The sequence below is a fragment of the Salvia splendens genome, chromosome 21, assembly GCF_004379255.2.
Source record: "Salvia splendens isolate huo1 chromosome 21, SspV2, whole genome shotgun sequence".
Taxonomy (NCBI): domain Eukaryota; kingdom Viridiplantae; phylum Streptophyta; class Magnoliopsida; order Lamiales; family Lamiaceae; genus Salvia; species Salvia splendens.
In genome coordinates this window covers 24,354,010-24,375,648 of record NC_056052.1, presented here as the reverse complement: position 1 = coordinate 24,375,648, position 21,639 = coordinate 24,354,010, and the positions used below count along the sequence as shown (strand labels likewise).

At 33.6% G+C, this 21,639-nt stretch overlaps 4 protein-coding genes across 5 annotated transcripts; 3 read left to right on the top strand and 1 right to left on the bottom strand.

Moving 5' to 3' along the window:
* The first annotated feature begins 289 nt into the window (after window positions 1-289).
* LOC121783711 (cytochrome b-c1 complex subunit 7-like) lies at window positions 290-3,109 on the top strand. Its single transcript, XM_042181864.1, has 4 exons — window positions 290-494; window positions 588-745; window positions 2,407-2,454; window positions 2,752-3,109. Exons 1-4 carry the CDS (start codon window positions 398-400, stop codon window positions 2,818-2,820), a joined length of 372 nt encoding a protein of 123 aa, XP_042037798.1. The 5' UTR covers window positions 290-397; the 3' UTR covers window positions 2,821-3,109.
* Window positions 3,110-8,118: 5,009 nt separating this feature from the next.
* On the top strand, window positions 8,119-11,282 carry LOC121783522. Its single transcript, XM_042181615.1, has 3 exons — window positions 8,119-8,300; window positions 9,311-9,808; window positions 10,361-11,282. Exons 1-3 carry the CDS (start codon window positions 8,225-8,227, stop codon window positions 10,897-10,899), a joined length of 1,113 nt encoding a protein of 370 aa, XP_042037549.1. The 5' UTR covers window positions 8,119-8,224; the 3' UTR covers window positions 10,900-11,282.
* A 987-nt stretch (window positions 11,283-12,269) lies between these two features.
* LOC121783453 (GTP-binding nuclear protein Ran1B) lies at window positions 12,270-14,421 on the top strand. Its single transcript, XM_042181524.1, has 8 exons — window positions 12,270-12,408; window positions 12,540-12,609; window positions 13,093-13,149; window positions 13,252-13,369; window positions 13,484-13,573; window positions 13,663-13,842; window positions 13,918-13,995; window positions 14,078-14,421. The coding sequence occupies exons 1-8, from the start codon at window positions 12,406-12,408 to the stop codon at window positions 14,145-14,147; spliced, it is 666 nt and encodes a 221-aa protein (XP_042037458.1). The 5' UTR covers window positions 12,270-12,405; the 3' UTR covers window positions 14,148-14,421.
* A 1,687-nt stretch (window positions 14,422-16,108) lies between these two features.
* On the bottom strand, window positions 16,109-19,389 carry LOC121783409. 2 transcript variants are annotated; one of them, XM_042181471.1, is made up of 4 exons: window positions 19,231-19,389; window positions 18,057-18,530; window positions 17,013-17,822; window positions 16,109-16,491 (listed from the first exon to the last, which is right to left on the bottom strand). In XM_042181471.1, exons 2-4 carry the CDS (start codon window positions 18,504-18,506, stop codon window positions 16,171-16,173), a joined length of 1,581 nt encoding a protein of 526 aa, XP_042037405.1. In that variant the 5' UTR covers window positions 18,507-18,530; window positions 19,231-19,389; the 3' UTR covers window positions 16,109-16,170. The 2 variants fall into 2 exon arrangements, with proteins under 2 accessions (XP_042037405.1, XP_042037406.1); XM_042181472.1 differs by lacking the exon at window positions 16,109-16,491 and adding an exon at window positions 16,513-16,707.
* Window positions 19,390-21,639: the final 2,250 nt, after the last annotated feature.

The window sequence follows — 21,639 nt, the reverse complement described above, 5'->3', positions numbered from 1 at the left end:
TCACATATCATTTAAAACTAATATATACAAATGAAACCTCTATTCTACTTAACTTTCTTCCACCCACTTTTCTTAACATTTCTTAAAATCCGTGTCTGGCGAAAGAATTGAGACCCCTATTCGCGGACGGAGGGAGTATTGGGGCTTTCAACAATATTGTTTGCTATATTATTTTTTAGTAACCCGATTTTAGCCCAACGGAAGCCCTGGAACCGCACACCCCGTTTCTTCTCGATGCTATCCTACAATTCCTTGCAATTAGACCTAGAATCGTTCCGAATATTTATTTAATACAAGAAGCATTAACGCTTACCAGTTAATATAGAGAGGGTTAACATCGACGAGAATACATTCATCCACAGAGATTTTTAGAGCGAGAAAACAAAAGAGAAAATCAATGGCGTCGGCTCTATCCAAATGGCTGGTCGATCCGAAAAGAAACCCGCTCGCCGCGATGCACATGAAAGCGGTGTCCACTCGCCTTCGGAGATTCGGTAATTATTTGATGAAAATTGTGCGTTTTTGGTTTTGGAGGTGTATAGGATTTCGAGTTTTAGCCGTGTATAATGCTTGTTTTGTGAAATTAGGTCTTCGGTATGACGATTTATTCGACCCGATGTACGAGCTGGATGTGAAGGAGGCGCTGGATCGTCTCCCAAGAGAGATCGTGGATGCCAGGAACCAGCGGCTGAAGCGCGCAATGGACCTTTCTATGAAGCACGAGTACCTTCCTGAAGATCTACAGGTACTCATTTGCGATGATTTTGAATACAAATTTTTGGATTCTGCATTTCGAGCTATTCGATTTTGCAGGTTACGATAAGCTAGCTGAATATATCTTCTATGCGTGTGTTTGGGGGCTTTTGAATTTCATATGTGATTTAATATTAATTCTTCACTTTTATCTTTTTCGTGACTCATAATGACTCGGTATGTATAGAAATGGAGAATGGAGATGATGTGTATGCATATGTGATTTAATGTTGTTATTTCACTTCTATATTTTTAGTGACTCGGTATGTATACAAATGGAGAGTATATGTATGCAATGGAATGGATATACTGTACTAAAAAAAACCCTTCTCTGGGTACAAGTATAAATTTTTTTGTATTTGTAATCCATACTGCTATGAGTATAATCTATTGTTACACATTCTTGTGGAAATTGATCTTGCACTCCCTAAGCTTCATGTATTAGTGCAGTAATTGATATACTAATGCAAATTTTGCCATTAATTGAAAGCGAGTTTGAGTACAAATTGCTTTTCTCTTGCCCATGTGAAAAGAAATTTAAGAAATATAGAACATTTTTTCATATTACATTACTTTTTATAGTAGTATTTTTTTACTGTTCAGCTAATATGATTGAGAGCAATGAGAAGCTATAACAACGTGGCCAGACAGACTAATGTTTCAAACTAACCTAGGATAATATGCCATACATCATAAATCTTGTCCTTCCCCTCTTGGTTAGTGATTCCAAGATGTTGTCATTTTACACATGCTAACCTGTTGTATTAGTCTCTGAGTATCATACCTCATTATTGTTGCTAAATTTCCATTTTCTCTAATACTTCGTGCAAAGCATGTGAAGTAGATGTCCATTTATTGGAAAAAATTGTTCTTATTGAGATACTATTAAGAGACGTGGAGCAGATACTTATGTAATCATGATTGTTGATCAAATGCAATTTTTGTTAGCTTCTTGGTTCATATGTTGGCTGGGCTGTAAGTCTGTAACTAATTTTATATAAATTGCTTATTTGCTTTGTTTTGATTTGTTGCAGTTGATTGACAATGCTGTGCTGTATTGACATTGTTATTACTTACTGTTTTTCTTGCTTCAGATCTGAGCTTATCTCTCTGATGCTTGTCAAATGTCTCTTGTACCAATGTTGTAACTTCGTAATTTTTTATTAATCTTATGATTAAAGCTAGCTAAATTTTCATTTTAAAAGCCTATGCTTTCTTATGATTGTCTCTGCAATTTCATTCGCCTATATGTGACTGTTCTGGATATGTTGTAGCCATATCCAAGAGTAGAGAGCATAACATTTCAGTTTCATAGTGTGCATGAGATGTTACTTGGTTTATAGCTGGTTGGAAATAAGGGAGAAACACTTTCTTTTCCCCCACAATTGAGAGGTTTGGAGAATTCTGCTTGAATTGGGAACCATAGCACAATTCAAGCTAAAAGTTCCCTTTATTGAAGCTTCCATGTATGGTTCCCAATCCGGCACCTCAAAACCCATAACCCATTAACCAAACACCTCCATTGTAACTGAGTTCATGGCTATAAAATCACTTGTGATAGCTCTCAGTAGTAGTCAGTTCCATTATGGTTACTTCTTATTTATTAGTAGCAGTCAGTTGGCATCATTATAAACAAGTTGTTTTCTTTCACAGGCTATGCAGACACCATTTCGGAGCTACCTACAGGATATGCTCGCTCTTGTAAGTTCCTAACTTCCATATCTCTAGAATAAGCACTGTGGTTTTTGGCCTTCTGCAAAAACAGTTTTGAAGCATTTTATGCGGTCTCTTCTGTTAAGCAATGAAAGGCAAGTTATTGAAAGGTGAAAGGTGCTCTTGCTTACATTTAAGCAACAGGATAACAACTTTTTGCCATGAGTAGCCATGATGTGTGGCGGTTAAGTAGTTTCAAAGTATAATATATGCATTTTGTGCATTCTTCCTCCCTCTTATGTCTAGTTTCCTTTTAAACTCATAGGTATGGTTAATTAATGGCAGGTCAAGAGAGAGCAAGCTGAACGCGAAGCACTCGGAGCTTTACCCCTTTACCAGCGCACCCTCCCCTGAGCGGATATTTCTTGCTGCTCAGGGCCCTTGAACTGAATTACGTATAATTGAACTAGTAAAAGTGATCCTGATCTTCTCCCTCTTTGAGGACAGTAATGTCTGTTGACTTCTAATAAGAGATTCAGTTTTTTGCTACTCGTTATCAACATATAATGGGAATATATGTGCTGCTGGTTGTGTTTGTTTCTTAATAATAGGATTGGTGTCAAATGCGTTGATTCTTGTTCTATTCATAAAATCTGACAACTTCATCTTTGGATTGTCTATGAAATCGGTGATTTTAATTATATTTCTGATGAGTTTATTTGGATTTGAAAAGATAAAAATTAATGATATGGGTTATAACTTATAAGGATTTTAAATTTTTACAACACAGGTATATAGATTTAGTATAGACGATTAATCTTGATTTTTTTTAATTTATGGACATTCCATGTGATGCTGACCATGCTTTAATTTATGGACCGTCTCTTGAAACTATGAATCAGCTTCTACTTTGTCGCCTTAGTTTTATTACATGTCTCTTTAAATATAGCATTATTTTGTTAATTTTGTGACATTACTATTGGTGATGACTGATGACACATTGACACTTGTGAATCTTCAGAATTTCTTTTCAATTGTAATTATCCTTGTGCACAATGAGCATGTATAACTAGAGATTTTGATTAGTATCAAATCAACTGTTCCAGTTTTGGAACCGGAATTGCCTCTTGCAAGCTGATTTGGAATCGATATACCATTATATCGGCTTGGTTGTGGTTTAGCATCGGAAAAAAATTTGTGGGAAAGGCGTTCAGAAGCCGTAAAATGTAAAAAATAATGATTTTGAATCAAAATCGCCATTTTTTTTGTAAAACCCAACCGGTGGCAATTCTATATTTTTTGGAATCACAATTGCCATTTTTTTTAAAACCAAACCGGTTGCAATTCTATTTTTTTAATCACAATTGCCATTTTTTTTATAAAACCGAACCGGTTGCAATTCTATCATTTAGGACCCTAAGGATCACCTACTACATCTCCTACTAAACACACACAAACATGATAAGTGATGACAGAGAACCGCAATTGACTGTTCTTGACCCGACGGTACCACTAAATCTGTTGGACAGCAATCACAACAAAATCTAGTCTCCACATTCTTGAATTTAGGGTGGAAACGTCATAATTGTGTCCATTGAAAAAATCTAAAAAGTTCGTGGATGTATAATTAGAACAAACTGCATTAAGAAATTACTCCATATTTGGTCACGTATTTAAACTAAAAGAGTCAGCTGTAGATTTACAATTTTCCATAGCATGGTGTCATTACTGTCTCCAAATTATTGGTTGTTGGGATGTCACCTCAAAATATCATTAATTATATGGCTGTAATTTTGCTTGTGAGGTGACACCTCATTTGTGTTGCAATTTACTTAATATACTAACGATAGAGAGGAAATATGATACGATCACATAAATATGAATATTGGTGTAATATGTCTAGCGTGCGTTTGGTATAAATTTGAAGGATGGTGTTATAAGTTCATACCACCTTTTATTTATATGGTTAAAAAAAATTGTATTCCAAATTTACAGTTAAAAAAAACACGATGTGGTCACATGTCTAATGAACAGATAAAGATAACTTAGATCTTTCAACTATCAATTCCATGCAAATTAAATAGGATACAAGTATAATATAAAATGAGATGAATATATTATTATTTGAAATCACTTTAATTGATTAATGTCCGTCTATTTATAGTAATAAAAGGCAAACACGCCCTTATAAAATCATTATCATGAACTGCAGTCGGTGGAATTTAAACGGTTAAACCAAATGCAAATTAATGATTTTGTTGAGAAGGAAGAATCGTATCAATAAATAATAGATAGTTAACATGCTTTGGGTCACAATTCATTTTTTCATATTCAATACAGAGACATGAACATGTGCAAATTTATGAATTATGCCTAAAATGAGGATATAATTTGTTCTGCAATATTATGAAATTTATTTCGATTTTTCAGTTGGTAATAGCATTGTGAAGTGTGCTTTTCATGTGCACCACCAACTGGACCACCAAGAGAGATAGGAATGCCATATTATCTATATATACAAATCCTCAAGAAAATATATATATATAAAAAAAAGAGCCTCTATTGATATTTATAGCCGATTTCCAATGTAGATAATGCTTAAAATCGTAACTCCTATTAATTTGTTGAAATCAAAAAAAGCTTTTGAAGAATCTCGGCTGTCAAGATGGTAAAAGACACGAGTTAATGGTTTTTGGTATGTTCAGTCATAGTCCACTTTCAATTATGATACCAATTTGTCAGTTCCACTTCCATACTCATTTTATCTCTTCATATAAATCACTTTCTCAAATGCAATCTCCTCAAAAATAAATAAAGAAACATGGACTACTATATTTCATTTCTCCAAAAAAAAATTATAGTATGCGGTTAGTGGACATTGGACTGTAATATCGAAAATTTGGTATATTGTTGAATATTGTAATTCTTGATATACCGTTGAATCTCAAGCGTCAAATAATTAACATAGGTGAAATTTTGATAACTTTTATAAATAGTAGTATATCATGAAAGTACGAAATACTTATAAAAATAACAGTATTAGTACATGATATGCATCATAATATTCACTACAATATATCAGTACTAATTCTCTTAAAATTGAGCCCATTACTAGGAGAATTCTACCACGATTTTGGAAAAAAAAAACAAATATACAATTATTTATATTCTTATTAGATAAATAGAATATGTTCTGTAATTAAAAACAAAGAAAGAGGGAAGGATTTTTTAACGGCCCACATCTTAACTCAAAGGATGTGAGTTAAGGCCCACGTAAATTGCGTGTTGTAACCTGTCAATGAAAGCCCAATTAACAGTTTACTAGTATCCACGTGGGGCCCATTCGCTTGCAGTGGGTCCCGCAAGTCTCGTGGCATGTCCGTTTCCTGTTTTAGATCTCTCTCGACCAAACTTATTAACCTCGGATCTAAAGTCTTAATTCTTAAAGCTTACTTTTGTTGTTCCCAATCTCTCCCCTGTTTTATCTATCGGAGGGGTCGCTATCGGGCTGCATGCATGAACTTTTTCTGGAGTTTATATTTAGGGTTAAATTGTCGAAAAGATCATTAAATTTAGTTATTTTTTACACATGTATACCATCAGTAAATCATACAAATAAGAAAATTGTGAAAGTTAAAACGGTTAGTTATGTTTGAATGTTATGAGATTGATTAAACTTTGATGATTTTTTTGACAACTTACCGCCATTTAATTTGTTTATGTAATTTTGGAATGTTAGGTTGTTGGTATATGAAATGTGTTATGCACCGATGTTTCATGTAAGACAGTTGATATGGAATTTATAAATAAATTGACTCTCCCTTCTAATAAATTACTACTATAAGTTCTCTAATCTAGACTAGACCAGACCGATAGTTGTATGGAATAATTTAAAGAAAATTGAAAATGAAAATATTCGATCACAAAAAGTTACTTAAATTTCTTGGTATTTTGTTTATATAACTTAGTATCATAGTCTAAAAATAAATAACATAGGTTCCATCCTCTTCAACCTTATTTCGACATCTGGAGAGCAATTTGAGGTAAGTTTCTAACTAAATCCAACTTTTGTTCAATCAAGCACATGTAGTCACTATCGGACAACTTCATCAGTCGGTTGTCGGAAGGGATCACCTCATACTTTGCATAATACTACATTTTATAATACACCAATAAATAGTTAACAAGTGGAACCTATTTTATGGTTAAAAGAGTTATTTCTGGAAATTATTCCCTTCACTTTCTTACTACCATAATTAATCAAAATAATTTTGTTAACTCTTGTTAAGCAAATATCATAAGTCAAATTTTACTTTTTTAAAAAGATTTATATGAGAAAATGTAACTTTTACGTGCTCTGAAAAATATAAAAATGTCAAAAATTTCCGTTTTTATTTTACTTTGATGATTTACCTTTTAATATCACTAAAAGAATGTCACTCTTATATAAAATTGTGAATAAACTAAAGCTTGATCAAATTTTATGTTTTATATAGCTATTATCTCAATATAAAATTTATTATATATATTCTATAAAAATAACTGCAAAATTTTATTAAGTTAAAAAAGGTTGACATAATTAGTTGACTATATTTTTTTTAAAAATTCGGTTTCATTATAATAGAATCAACTAATTATATAAAAAAATTAATTAATTAAAATTTTGTAATTATTTTTATGGAGTACTATATTTTTTATATTATTTTGTATTTCGATAATAGCTATATAAAACATGATATTTGGTCAAATTCTAGTTAATTGCATTTTTATATAAGATCGACATCTTTTACCAATATTAAAAATTATATAATCTCAATAAAATTAGAAAAGTAATAAAAAAGAAATTTTAAATTTGATAGAATACATAAAAAAATTAATCTTTTTATATAAATATTTTGAAGTAAATAAAATTTGACTTATTAAATATTTTTAACAATTTACGTAGCTTCTTTGATTAAATATAATAAGCAAAAGTGCATGAAATAACAAAACTGGGGAATAATTTCCAGAAATAACTTTTTTACCCATAAAATAGGTTCCACTTGTCAACTGTTTAATGGTGCATTATAAAATGTATTATGCAAGGTATGAGGTGATCCCTTCCGGTTTGTTGTGTGCGTAACCACAAATTTTCAGGTTCTAAATTTGGAAATCCTAAATTAAAATCAAAATACTTCAAATAATACATTAACTTCTTAATTCTTCTCCTCATTCTTATTATAATAAGATTTAAAAGGAAAGAAAAAAAGCATTTGGAAACAAGAAGAAAACTAGCATGAGAATGTACGAGATTATAAATTACTACTCCATAGTAGTAATAAATTTCTTTCATATATTAGCATACAACAAGAAACTGAAATTGATTTTTGTGTCATATTTCCTTTCCATAAATAGAACACAAAATTCAATGTGAAACTCAGCTCTAAAAATGGCTGCCCAATCACTAAATGAGGCCATGTGATAGCACAGACTCATCGTGCTACGCTCCAAAAATCCCTATCACTATTTACTAATTTAAATTTCATAATATTCATTAAACATTAAAATATTAACATATTGTAGTATAATTATTTTGGATTGATTTTATCATACCAAACAACCATATTGGATTTTTTTTGCTGGTAATATTAATAATGAGTAGAGTAAAGACCGCGACATAAGATTTGGGCAACAACGTTATTAAAACAAAAGTTGAGGCTAGTTTGGAGTGGTGGCATGCATAAAAAGGGTGTCTCTTAATTCAACTTGAAATCAGACAGCAAATCTCAATAGTACTCTTTCCTTCTCTCTTGGAGTGAGCACAGTACTGAATCAAGAAATGGGGAGCCCTGCTCTATCTGTGCTGTTGTTCTTAGCTGCTGCTGCTTGCCACCATGCTTATGCCTTCAGAGATGGTAACCTCATAACTCAACTCTGTTGTGTGTGTGTGTGTGTGTTCTTTCTATTTTTTGGCTAATTCTTGCTTGCTTATGTTATCTTGTGCTGTTGTTATTATCTGCCATTACAATAGCTTTAGAGCATTATCTTCTTTTCCCTCTTCAAAAAATTTGAACTTGGGAAATGGGAACTGCTTGGATTCATGAATTATGGAGTAGTAAAGAGTGGATTTCAAGTTTTGTAGACTTTGTTCATGTTTGCCTGTATCTGTGTGTGTGGAAATTGAGAGTATAACACTATAATGATATGTAAATGCTAGAATTCCATTATTTACTCAGCCAATTTAATGATATGTTAAATGCAGCCAAATTATTCATGTTTCGTACCATACCAACATTTATAAGGTTTTCTAACCAAGAAACCATAATTTCATTTATAAACTTTTTCACATTTGGGGAAAATTAATAGTTTTGATCGTTTCTGATATTGACACCAAGGGTTCAAGAACTAAATCATTAGTTTTTTGGATTTTTGGATACTCTATAGTATAATTCTGTGACTTAGCAGTATAATATGTGAATCCATGTGCTCTTTATTGATTACTTAGTGTGACAAACATTCTGTGATGATGCTACACTGTAAAGTTTATTATTATACCCTAAAGGCAAGAATCACATATTTCTGCCAATTTGCCTTTTCCCATTTCATATATTTTTTTTAGGATGATTATTCTATGAGTATGAAAATCCTATTTCTAGTCACATGGGATTACACATGGAGAGAGAGAGTTTTGAGGCTAAAATCTACAGCTGGTCCTTGCTGCTACTTGATGTATGTAGGTGTCTGTCCCCATTAGCATGTTACTCTACATTCTAATTTCATATCAAGAAACCAAAAGGGATGGGATGTTGATATGTTGCTAATTCTTTTTTCTGTTTTATTTTTCTTGTCTTGTATCATAAACTTTATGAAGCTAAGTAGTTGCTTGGTAAATCTGAGATCAATCACTATGTGCAAAAATATGCAGGGTTGTTGGACAATGGCAACTTTGAAATGGCCCCATCTGCCTCTAGCCTCAATGGCTCCATGGTGCTCAAGCCCCATGCAATACCAAAATGGCAGATCTCCGGCTTCGTTGAGTACATCAAGGCGGGGCAGAAGCAGGGCGACATGCTGCTGGTGGTGCCGGAGGGGTATGCTGCAGTGAGGCTGGGGAACGAGGCCTCCATCAAGCAAGCGATCAATGTCACAAAGGGGATGTACTATTCGCTAACGTTTAGCGCTGCCCGGACCTGTGCTCAGGAGGAGAGGGTGAACGTGTCTGTGGCGCCCGACTTTGGTGTCCTGCCAATCCAGACATTGTACAGCAGCAATGGCTGGGACTCGTATGCGTGGGCATTCAAGACAAGTTACACTGTGGCTGAGATCCTCATCCACAACCCGGGCGTTGAGGAAGACCCGGCTTGTGGACCTCTCATTGATTCAATAGCTATTCGGGCTTTATACCCTCCGAGGCCAACTAACAGTAAGTTCACTCACTCCACCAATGCCAATGCCAATGCCAATCACATAATTCTTATTATAAGTTATCTGTAAATGATCTTATTCAACAAGCTTAGACAAAACTGTCCTTTTCTCCCCCTCTCCTCTGCATCTGGACTATTCTGTTGTCATCACTCGACAAGTCGCCAAAAATGCTTTTGTCCTACTTGTTTAGCCAAAGGAGACAGGATATGGGGTTTGCTCATTTTTGACTACTCAAATGGCTTTACTCCCCAACTTAATCTTGTTCCAAGATTCCATTTTTATGTGTATATTCATAAGGCCTCCTTTGTTTTACTATTGCAACTTTGATGAAATCATGCTGCATTTTTCAAGATTCCATTTTTAAGTGTATATTCATAAGGCTGCCTTTGTTATTATTGCAACTCTGATGAAATCATGCTGCATTTTTCAAGATTCCATTTTAAGTGCATATTCATAAGTCTTCTTTGTTTTACTCTTGCAACTTTGATGAATTCATGCTGCATTTTTAGAGATAAGATCATGTCCAAAGCCTAACAATGGATGTTTGCAGAGAACCTGCTTAAAAATGGTGACTTTGAAGAAGGTGCCTACATATTCCCCAACACAAGCTGGGGAGTCCTAATCCCACCAAACATAGAGGACAAAAACTCCCCCCTCCCGGCCTGGATGGTCGAGTCCCTCAAGGCCGTGAAGTACATAGACTCGTCTCACTTCTCCGTCCCACAAGGCCAGAGGGCTATAGAGCTCGTGGGGGGCAAAGAGAGCGCCATCGCGCAAGTGGCCAGGACCACCGTTGGCAAGACCTACCAGCTGACCTTCGCGGTTGGGGATGCTAGCAACGCCTGCGAGGGATCCATGATTGTTGAGGCGTTCGCTGGGAGGGACACGCTCAAGGTCCCCTACGAGTCCAAGGGGAAGGGCGGATACAAGCGCGCTGTGCTGGGGTTCGTTGCAACCACTGCTCGCACACGGATCATGTTCCTCAGCACCTACTACCACATGAGGACCGACGACTACGCCTCCCTCTGCGGCCCTGTGGTGGACGACGTGAAGCTGCTCAGCATCCGCAAGCCAAGGCGGCTCGCCTGAGGCCCCGGGGAGGGGTGATGGAGCAAGTGTTGGGATATACTGAGGGTAGTATTTCTTGTTGCTACAAAGGCTGGCTGCTGATTTTTTTTCTCTTTTTTTTTTATTTTTATTTTGATTTTGTGCTACTGTTATCAATACTCAGCCTCAGCCGGATCCCAAGTTTTTAAGGTGTAACAGTATATATAGAGGAGTGTGATTTGATTTTCAGGTGTAATATTAAATGGGAAAGGATATATGGTGGGAAGAGAAGAGAAGAGAAGAGAAGAGAGTGATGTGGTTTTATCATTTTGCCATGGATATATATCTGCTTTAAGGGAAAGTTTGTGGCTGATAAGAATCAAATGATGAGCCAATACATATATAATGTTATTTGATGTTTGAAATTTGCCTGTGCAATATTTGATCCTACCTTGTTCTTTGAATAAGTTGGAATATAGTACTGTTACAAATCCTATTATTCACAACTAAATTCACGAGTTCAGAGATTGGTGGTTGTAAATTAAAGTCAGTTTTTAAAAATTCATTATGAAAAAAAATTATTTAAATTGGATTTACATACTATTTTCCTCATCCATAATAAGCGAGACATTTATTTTAGAAATGAAAATTAAAAACAGATAGTATATAATAAATTAAATATAGAAAAAATAAAAATAATTAATGAAAAATAAATAGTAATAAATTTTAAAATGAAATTACCCAATTATACTATCGAAATGAATACGATTGTAATAGAGTATTCCCTCCGTCACAAGGTAGATATCACACTTGGCTTATGATACAAGATTTTATGAGATGTAATTTTATAGTTAATGGAGAAATAAAATATATTTTTATATATTAATGTCAAAGAAATTTTTTAAAAAAGAAAAACTAACATCTTTTATGGAACCAACTAAAAAGAAAAATACTTCCTCCATCCACTAAAAAATAGTCTATTTTTACCATTTTGAGATGTCTAATTCTCTTATATTGTTCCCATTTTCCTTCTCTCTCATATTTTATCCACTTCTTCTTTCTATCTTTACTTACTCCTTTTTCTACTAATTTTTCTTACTTTATTAATTTTTCATTAAAATCCGTGCATTTATAAATGAGATTATTTTGTGGACCATGACATATGAGAATATTATATGAAAATGAAATTGAAAATTGAATCTTATGTACTAACCGGATCTTAGCCCAAATTCAAGCATTTTTTAAACAGTCAAGGCCCATACAGGAGGCCCAAACATATTCTAGAACATTCACCTCCATACAAATTCACACCGAAACACGTGTCGAGCACGTGATGCAGCTCATCTTTTGATCCGACGGCTGAGATTATCGCGTCACCTTAAAGCTACTCATTTCGGCACCATTTCAAAAAGTCCTCCGCAAAACCTACGCTACATTTTAGGGCACCAGAATATATATACAAACGCAGCGCGCATATATCCCAACAATTTCTCTCTCTTCCCCCCGATTCGGTTTTCTGTCTACCTTACCAGGACTGCAGAGAATCAAATGGTAAGCAGTCACTACTCAGCTTGTTTCGATTTTGAGCTCGCTTTAGTGTTCAGATGATTTTAGCGTTTCTGCTAAATTACTGCGATTCGGCTATGTTGTGATTTTTTAAAACCGATTTTGTGATTTTGTAGGCGTTGCCGAATCAGCAGACTGTGGATTACCCAAGCTTCAAGCTTGTAATTGTCGGCGATGGTGGTACAGGTATTGGATTCGACTTAAATCTCGAATTAGAGGTTTTTCTCTTTGTTTTAATGTGTTTACCTTTACATCTGGATTCGATTATATGGTTTGAAACGTTGATTCTGTTGTTGGAGAACCTGAGCCTTTTTTCTCCGTGTCGTGAGATTAATTAGCATTGATTTACTTTTTAGACATTTAGGATTATTCTGAAGTCTGTTGTTTTATTGCTATTTTATAAATTTATGTTTTCTTATTCGTTTTGATTTAGGTCTTAGGATGGTAGCCAGACAATGGTGTCTGGGTTTAGTCTAGGTCTTAGGATGATTAGCCTTTTAAATTTTTTATGTGATTCGAAATTAAGTTTTGTAGTAGGAAAATAAATTCTATTAATGTCTGATGCTTCAAATATTAGCTTGTATGTATCGAATGTCTAGTTCAATAAGTTGAAGAAAGATCATACGAATCAGTCTAATCAAATGGTGTATCTCTGTAACTCTATGACAGGGAAAACAACATTTGTGAAGAGGCATCTGACTGGTGAATTTGAGAAGAAATATGAGCGTAAGCCTTAACTTTGTCAATAGTCTCAGTACATTTCATTTTCATTTTTCCTCTTTTGCCTCTTCTTATGTTTTTATTGACAAAGAGAACTTCTTTGAACAGCTACAATTGGTGTGGAAGTTCATCCTCTTGATTTTTTTACTAACTGCGGAAAGATCAGATTTTATTGCTGGGACACTGCTGGTCAGGAGAAGTTTGGTGGTCTTAGGGATGGATACTAGTATGTAAATCTTATAATCGTTCACCACCCAATGAGTCTTATTGATTTATCCCTGTGCATTTTTACCCACTAAATTTGGTTGGTTGATGATAACAATTTTAAACTGGTGCGCAGCATCCACGGACAGTGTGCCATTATCATGTTTGATGTAACTGCTCGGTTAACCTACAAGAATGTCCCAACATGGCATCGTGATCTTTGCCGGTATGCATTGTTTACTCGACTGTTGTCCTGATAGTATATCAGTTTCATTGTCTGCATCGTATTTCAACGTTTAATGCTGTAAATTTCAGTGTCTGTGAGAACATCCCAATCGTGCTTTGCGGAAACAAGGTTGATGTCAAGAACAGGCAAGTGAAGGCCAAGCAAGTTACCTTCCACAGGAAGAAGAACTTGCAGTACTATGAAATATCTGCCAAGAGCAATTACAACTTTGAGAAGCCCTTCCTTTATCTGGCTAGGAAGCTTGCTGGGTAATTACCTATAAATTTTAAATCTTTCTGCTAATCCTATTTGGTTATTTTGCTAATATCTTCCTTTGATTATAGTGATCCTAACTTGCACTTTGTTGAGTCACCTGCTCTTGCCCCACCAGAAGTCCAGATCGACTTGGCTGCACAGAAACAGTAAATTTCTGCACCTCTCTCTTCCACTAACACTTAATATGCCTGGTGATAGTGATGTATTAAACCTTAACTTGTTTTGCAGGCATGAGGCTGAGCTTGATGCTGCAGCCAACCAGCCCCTTCCTGATGATGATGATGATGCATTTGATTAAGTGTTCATCGTCAGATAGTGTCCAGAGTTTTCTTGCTGATTTTGGCTGGGGAGTGTTAAGAGGATTAAATGATATGATCCTGTTTGGTTGTGGGAAGATAGTATATCTTCTAATACAATTTGATTTGCATGTAGTTCACATTTTCAGTTGAGCTCTTTGGTTGTTTAATGTTGCTTTTTAATCTCTGAATTCTCTAAAGAGACCCGGTTTTGATACTTTTTTATCTTGGATGTTCAAACTGGTCGGTTACTACTACAATTTTTTTACTTTGGTATATCTTCTTGGTATCAGCTGTTTTAAGCAATTATCTTATAAAATTCTGTTTAGTTTTTTAGTTGGTACCTTTTGGGTTCTTGATAGGTTTTGCAATAATATGGAGTAGTACAGTACTAGTGTTTTGTTTCTAATGATTTTTCAAGCACTGAAAATATCTAATTAAGTTAGTGTAAGTTGAGTACAATGGTTGGCGATTTATTATTTTAAGTTTATTTTATTTTTAAAGTGTTTATTCTCTTTAATTTAATTATTTCTAACCTTTTTTTTTTATTAAAGTTCAACTTACTTAAAGATTAGCATTGTGCTTCAAATGCTGTTTTGATACTTTGAATGGTTTGGTAGGGAGTTGAATGTGAGTTTATAAAAGATTAACTTAAATATAAATATTTAGGTGGTATTTAATTGTCATTTAGAATAAAAAAAATTAAAATTTTTAACCCAACCTAAATGAATATAATTAAAAGTATAATACCAATTCACTAAAGCATAGTAACTAAATTTAATACAACTATTTATGATTATAACCCAAGAACTAGGATTTCCACTTGAATGATATCACAACCGCTTGAAATCTTAAATTATTAAACCAGAAACTATTAATTTTGGGTCACAATTTCGATACCAATTCCACAGATTAGCGTTCAAAATGTCATTTTAACAATTAAAAAATAAATTAATAGCGTGAGATTTGAAATGGTACTACTATTTGTTCATCATTGGGCAACTCTGGTTTTATTATATTTATTTATTTTTATTATTTATTATTTATGTGACCAACGTCATCTTGGACAATTTATTAGGTCGCCTAAGAGCATCTCCAATAGCTTAGGACGTCAAATAGCTCTCAAATAGCCTTCACACTGCTACATCATCAGCACTACAATTCTCCTGTCACATCAGCTTGCCACATCAACTGGACATCAAATAGCCCTCACATAGCCTTCACACTACCTATCCACATCACTAATAACAATTATATAATTTAATTTACAATCGTAGCAACATACGGAATTTAATTTACGAGACAAATACGGAAAAATTGAATAATACTATTAAAATTTTTTCATTTCGTTTTTAAATCCACGGAATTGAAATAATTATAATCAATACTCTTAATTAATTCAAAAGGGTATCAGCCCAACCCTTCTGGGCCCAAAACAAATAATTAAGATTGGCCCAATTGCTTTAAAACAAAAATCAGCCCCAACTCCTTTAAAAAAATCCTTCCATTCTCGGTCAACTCCTTCTTCTCCCTCTCGGTCAACTCCTTCTTCTCCACATTTCCACTTCCATTCTCCATTAAAAACAGTCGAAAAATTAAAAAATAAAATAAAATAAAATCGGACGCCGTCGGCGTGGGCACGCCGATTGTGACGCCTATTTAGCCGACGCCGATTTCGCCGACGCCCAATGGTTCGGCGTCAGACCGGCGTCGGCCAAAAATCGGCGTCGCCGGTCTGACGCCGGTTATTGGAGATGCGAGTGAAACATAATTTTGAACTTTCCAACACCCGCATGTAGTATACTTGCTGATAATTTTAAGAAGATTACTTAACTGGAATATTCTTATTTACTTGCTATATTCATGCAATATTCTTTCTTATCTACTTGCTATTAAGGGAAATATTCATTTTCTGGAAAAACAGATAATCTCCAGTTTTGGAATTTCCGTTATAACTTACACCCAAATGTAAAATTAATCAGATTCAAAATATAAAACAAGTTCAAAACTTGCGTTATATACATTTCAGATATCCAAATGCATATCTGATGATAGGAAAAGGAAAAGGAAAAGTATATGAAACAAAGACAAGAAGCTACCAAATTCAACATGGAACATGAAAGTGAACCTTGTACCTCGGATTCTGCCAAAAAAGTAGTAATCCTCAGCAGAGTAAATACAGTTATGAATTATGATAAAACAATAATGTAGACTGACTGCTGGGATTGGGCACCAGCGCCAGAGGAACAACAGTTTGAAAGTAGACGACGATTGCATCGTCTTGCAAACCATCGTATCAGCTTTAAGCCATGGAAGCAAATCAAGCATGATGCCTCCAACTTGGCCCTGGGGATTCGAAGATTGATCAATAACCCATCTTCAAACACAAATTATGCTTTGCCAAATGTGAAGGAGCACTATTCAGTTTATAGCACAAATTCCCAACTTTCGATAAAAACAAGCATATGCCATCGGAAAGCACAAAGGAAGCAAATAGTTACAGTTCCTTCATATCCTCAATTTCAGTAGACAAACTGAACAAGATTGGTTCATCAGATCTATCTGTATAATCAAACGGATTGTTTGATATATACAACTATGTATCAAAACAGCTAATGAATCAAAAATAAATGGGACAACAATGTTTTATTTATAAGATAAAGTAGTGGACCGAGGAAAGAATTTGATACGCGTTTCTTACTAACAATCTACACAGCTTATAAACAAAGTCAAATGTGTTACCAAAAAATTAACTTACAGTTGCTAATATAAGAGATCTTCTTATATTGTTTGAAACATAAATGCAAATTCCAGATGCAATATAATGTCGTAATTAAAAAACACAGCTATCATCATCTGACACTTACAGTAGTGTTAGCAGATATTAGGTGCTTCAGCTCCTTCAAATGTTCGTCATTTGAAATATGGAGCATGATCCGGAGATTTGTCAACATTGTTTCCTGTTCCCAACTTAAGGGACCAGAAGCATACAAAGCTTCCAGAGTTCTCCGATAAGCTTGCAACTCTAATCTACGTATACTGGTTCCTACTTCCTCTCGGGGAGGAAGAGAATTACATATCCTCTCAAATTCTGAAGCATGACCAGAGTCAGCATCACTATCAACAGCGTCTGTTTCTCGAGATACAAGGTGTATAGAAGGAATATCAATGTTGTTTGGACTCCGATCAGTACCACCACTACAACTACCAACAGAGCAGGCATTGTCACTGTTTGAACTATTCAATCGCATTTGTCGGATTCCAGGAACGTCATTTATGTCCACCCTCGCCTTTTGATTGGATGCACTCGGTATAATTTTGAGGGAAGCATGGATGTTTTTTTCACCCAAAATCTTTCTTGGGTAAGAAACAGAACCTGCCTTTCGATCTGGAGCAGCAGCAGCATCCAGTCTTTGTTTCCTCCCGTCTTTCTCAATTGCTTGTAACTTATGGGAAGGCCCGTAGTGCAATTCATTGGTAGTAGATCCACAAGGGGACAACCTATTTAGGAACCTTGAATCATGATGGAATTCCATAAATCGAGTTTCATCCAAATCATTGAAGCAATTCTTCTGAGAAGCCCTTGCCTTAGGTAGAGTGATCTTGAAGTTCACATTCTTATGAAAAATCGAAGTTGATGGCTTGCTAGCTGTAATATCCCCAACTCCTTGAGAACTCTGCAATTAACAGAAACAAGGAGATCAGAGGTAGAAAACTAGGAACTAATTGAATAGGAGTGTGTTGTATAGTTGAATATATCTCCAAAATCAGTGTCTTTAAATCTCAAGAAATTTAATGATATGCTACTTGCCGTGCCCTAGACAAAGGGAGAGGGTTAAAAAAGGTAGCATGCCAACAACAATAAAGGTGAGATGTAAATGACACCATTGCTATAGAAAAACAGAAACTACCTTTTCACAAATAATCCACTTGCCATCTTGCCATGTCTGCTTCATCCTAATGTTTGATCCATCAACAATAGATTCGATGGAGCATCCAAGCAGCCTTACTTTATACCGTTTCTGGACTGCAGTTGCTCGGATGGAAATCTTCCTACATTTAGTTTCTCTTTTTCCTTGCACTACATTCAAGATAGCAGCAGCCTTCCAGGCATATTCGTGAAATATCTCGACAACGTCTCCAGCTACGTGATCCTCTACACCTTGCATCAAAGGCTGGCATGGTCTAACACAAGCCTTTGAAACTGTCTCCACTTTGTGCTCACTTGACATACCCGGACAAGAATCATACTTCACAAGATACGCATATCCAAAGCCAGATAAAATCTCAGCAACATGCCATGAAACTGGAATCTCTTTGTGGTTCAAAACCTCCACCTTTTCCCCTTTCTTGAATTTCATTATCAGTACACCAAATAGCGGAGCCTGAGATAACAACAAAACGGAAGAATACAATTAACAGCATATAAAATTGGAGAATCAAAATGCAAAACTGACAGCATGTTTTAGATGTCAAGTAAAACTGGACTTTGATCATACAATGTTCAAGTTTCATATATCCAGAATAAAAAAAATGAAAATTGGAAGCAGAAATATTAATATAGCATTCTGCTACCAGATATTCAATCACATCAAAAGCAGATGTTCAATTCATTGCCAGATTTATATTCAAATGTAGTTTTCAACATCTATTGACAATGACAAGTCAAACACCAGATTTTTCAAGAGAAATCTTTGATGTTTGCTCACGATTTTTCGTTTCTGCTTAAAATCAAGCTGATCGGAAAGGGTTGGCCAGTAAAATGAATTTTTTTTGTGATCTTGATTTCCAGGACAAAAGCAGTAAATAAATAACAACTTTCAACATTTTGTTAAAAAACTATACAAGAATTCAATACTTAAAACTGAACTTATTGCAGAAAAAGTAGGAAATAAACAGAAACTTGTTAGACTTGCCACAATATGAACAAAAATGAACAATCAAACAAAATAATCAACAATATAGATCCAAAACGTAATAAAGAGTCAAAATTTGTTAAAACCCCCAAAAGTTACAACTCCATATTGATCAATTTAACATTTTAAAGCAAACAACATGAAACCCTAAAACTGGAAAATCACTGACCTTTTTCCTCAAATTAAAGCCGAATCTCGAGATGAGAAGTTGTGATCAGGTGAAATTGATATCTGAATTTCTCTCTTCTTCCAAAACAAAACTTTGATTTTACCACTAGGGTTTCTTCCCTTCTTCTTTATGCATATTGAATTTCTCTCGCTTGCTTGATGAAACAATAATTTGAGCAAAAAAAAATTAATTTATTCAATTTTCGAAACATATCCATATTTTAAATTTATCAAAAATTATTATTTAAAAACTAATCCAAACCATTTAAGAAAAGGTCAAGTGCGTATTGCACGCTCTTTAGTTGTACGAAATCACCTAATTTGTGTGATAGAAAGAATATTGTGAGTCACGCGCCAATTTCAGCAGTGTTTACACGTTCTTTTATTTATGAGTAGAAATATGACACAATTATCATAATCGAATTTGGGTGATTAACAACATAAGTTGAATTAAGTAATTTGGTGTTGAATTTGGATGAATGACAAGACAAGTTAGATTAAGTAATTTGATGCTGGATTCGGATGAATAACAATATAAGTTGGATTAAGTGATTTGATTTATGAAAATTTGGACGATTGACAATATAAGTTGGATTAAGTAATTTGATTTCCACGTATAATTATCTTATCTTAATATACAACAACTTCCGCGAAAATAGATCTACACATTTTATATTTGATGGACTTAGTTATATCTTGCATTGACGAATGCAAAATACAATATATGGGATTTTATAGTAATGAATAGAGGAGAGATAATAAATTATTTATTTCAATAAGAGATATAATTTCATTGAAGATATATTCCCACTTTTATTCACCAAGATTAAGACTTGATTAAACAAAGAGTAAAGACCAAAATTGGTCTTGAACATATGCCAATTTTATCATTTTTGTCATAAATATTATCTTTTGAATTATTTGGTCCTGGACATTTCAAATCGGATCACAATTGGTCCTCCGTTAACAATTCCGTTAATATTTAACGGTCAACGATTTTAATCACAATTTTGACCAACTTAAACAATTTTTAATTATTTAATCATCAAAAATATTTTTTAAAATAAAATCATAAATAATTTGATTATTTAAAAATTGTTTAAGTTGTAATAAATAATTTATGATTTTTTGATGATAAACACAATTTTGACCAACTTAAACAATATTTAATTATTTAATCATCAAAATTATTATTTTTAAATAAAATCATAAATAATTTAATTATTTAAAATTTGTTTAAGTTGTAATAAATAATTTATGATTTTTTATGATAAACACAATTTTGACCAACTTAAATAATTTTTAATTATTTAATCATCAAAATTATTATTTTTAAATAAAATCATAAATAATTTAATTATTTAAAAATTGTTTAAGTTGTAATAAATAATTTATGATTTTTTATGATAAACACAATTTTGACCAACTTAAATAATTTTTAATTATTTAATCATCAAAATTATTTTTTAAAATAAAATCATAAATAATTTTGTTATTTAAAAATTGTTTAAGTTGGAATAAATAATTTAATTATTTTAAAATTATTTAATTATTTCTAATAAATAATTTATGATTTTATTTAAAAAAATAATTTTGATGATTAAATAATTAAAAATTGTTTAAGTTGGTCAAAATTGTGATTAAAATCGTTGACCGTTAAATATTAACGGAATTGTTGACGGTTGACCAATTGTAATCCGATTTGAAATGCCCAGGACCAAAAAATTCAAAAGATAAAGTTTATGACCAAAATGATAAAATGGACATATATTCAGGACCAATTTTGGCCTTTACTCTTAAACAAACTACAGTGGATATGGATACAAGAAAAAGATAATTATTATACTCACAAATAATACCATATAGTACTACTTTAAAGATCTCATGTTTCTTATTCTATATTTGCACGTTGAAATTGTCGGTTTTGTCCATGGAAGTTGTTGTAGCTGTCCTATTAAAAATTTAATAGCAAACATCAAAATCACGCAAACTTTATTATGTAACTAACGTAATGTTATATTTTTACTCATTAATCATGGTACTATTATAACGATAGGTCGATAGCTTAGTCATACTTTTCTCCAAAAAAATAAAAATATGTTATGGTATCTTTCATTGGGCTCGTCTCATTAATGAATTTTATCGCGAAAGGCCTATCAAGTTGAAATTTAATCATTTGTTTGATTCAATATCAAATTTTATAAGTAATCTTAATTATATGGGAATGGTGATCATTAAACCTTAAAAGTGGACAAATATTATTGTCCAAGGGCCATGTAAAGTTGTGGACAAAAATTCTAGAATAACCTTCTACTATGGATTAAAATTCAAAGGAGGTGCTTCGTGGTCTAACAAAAGGTATAAATTTGGCAAGGACAATTGATGGGGTGCGTACTAAACAAGCCCAACA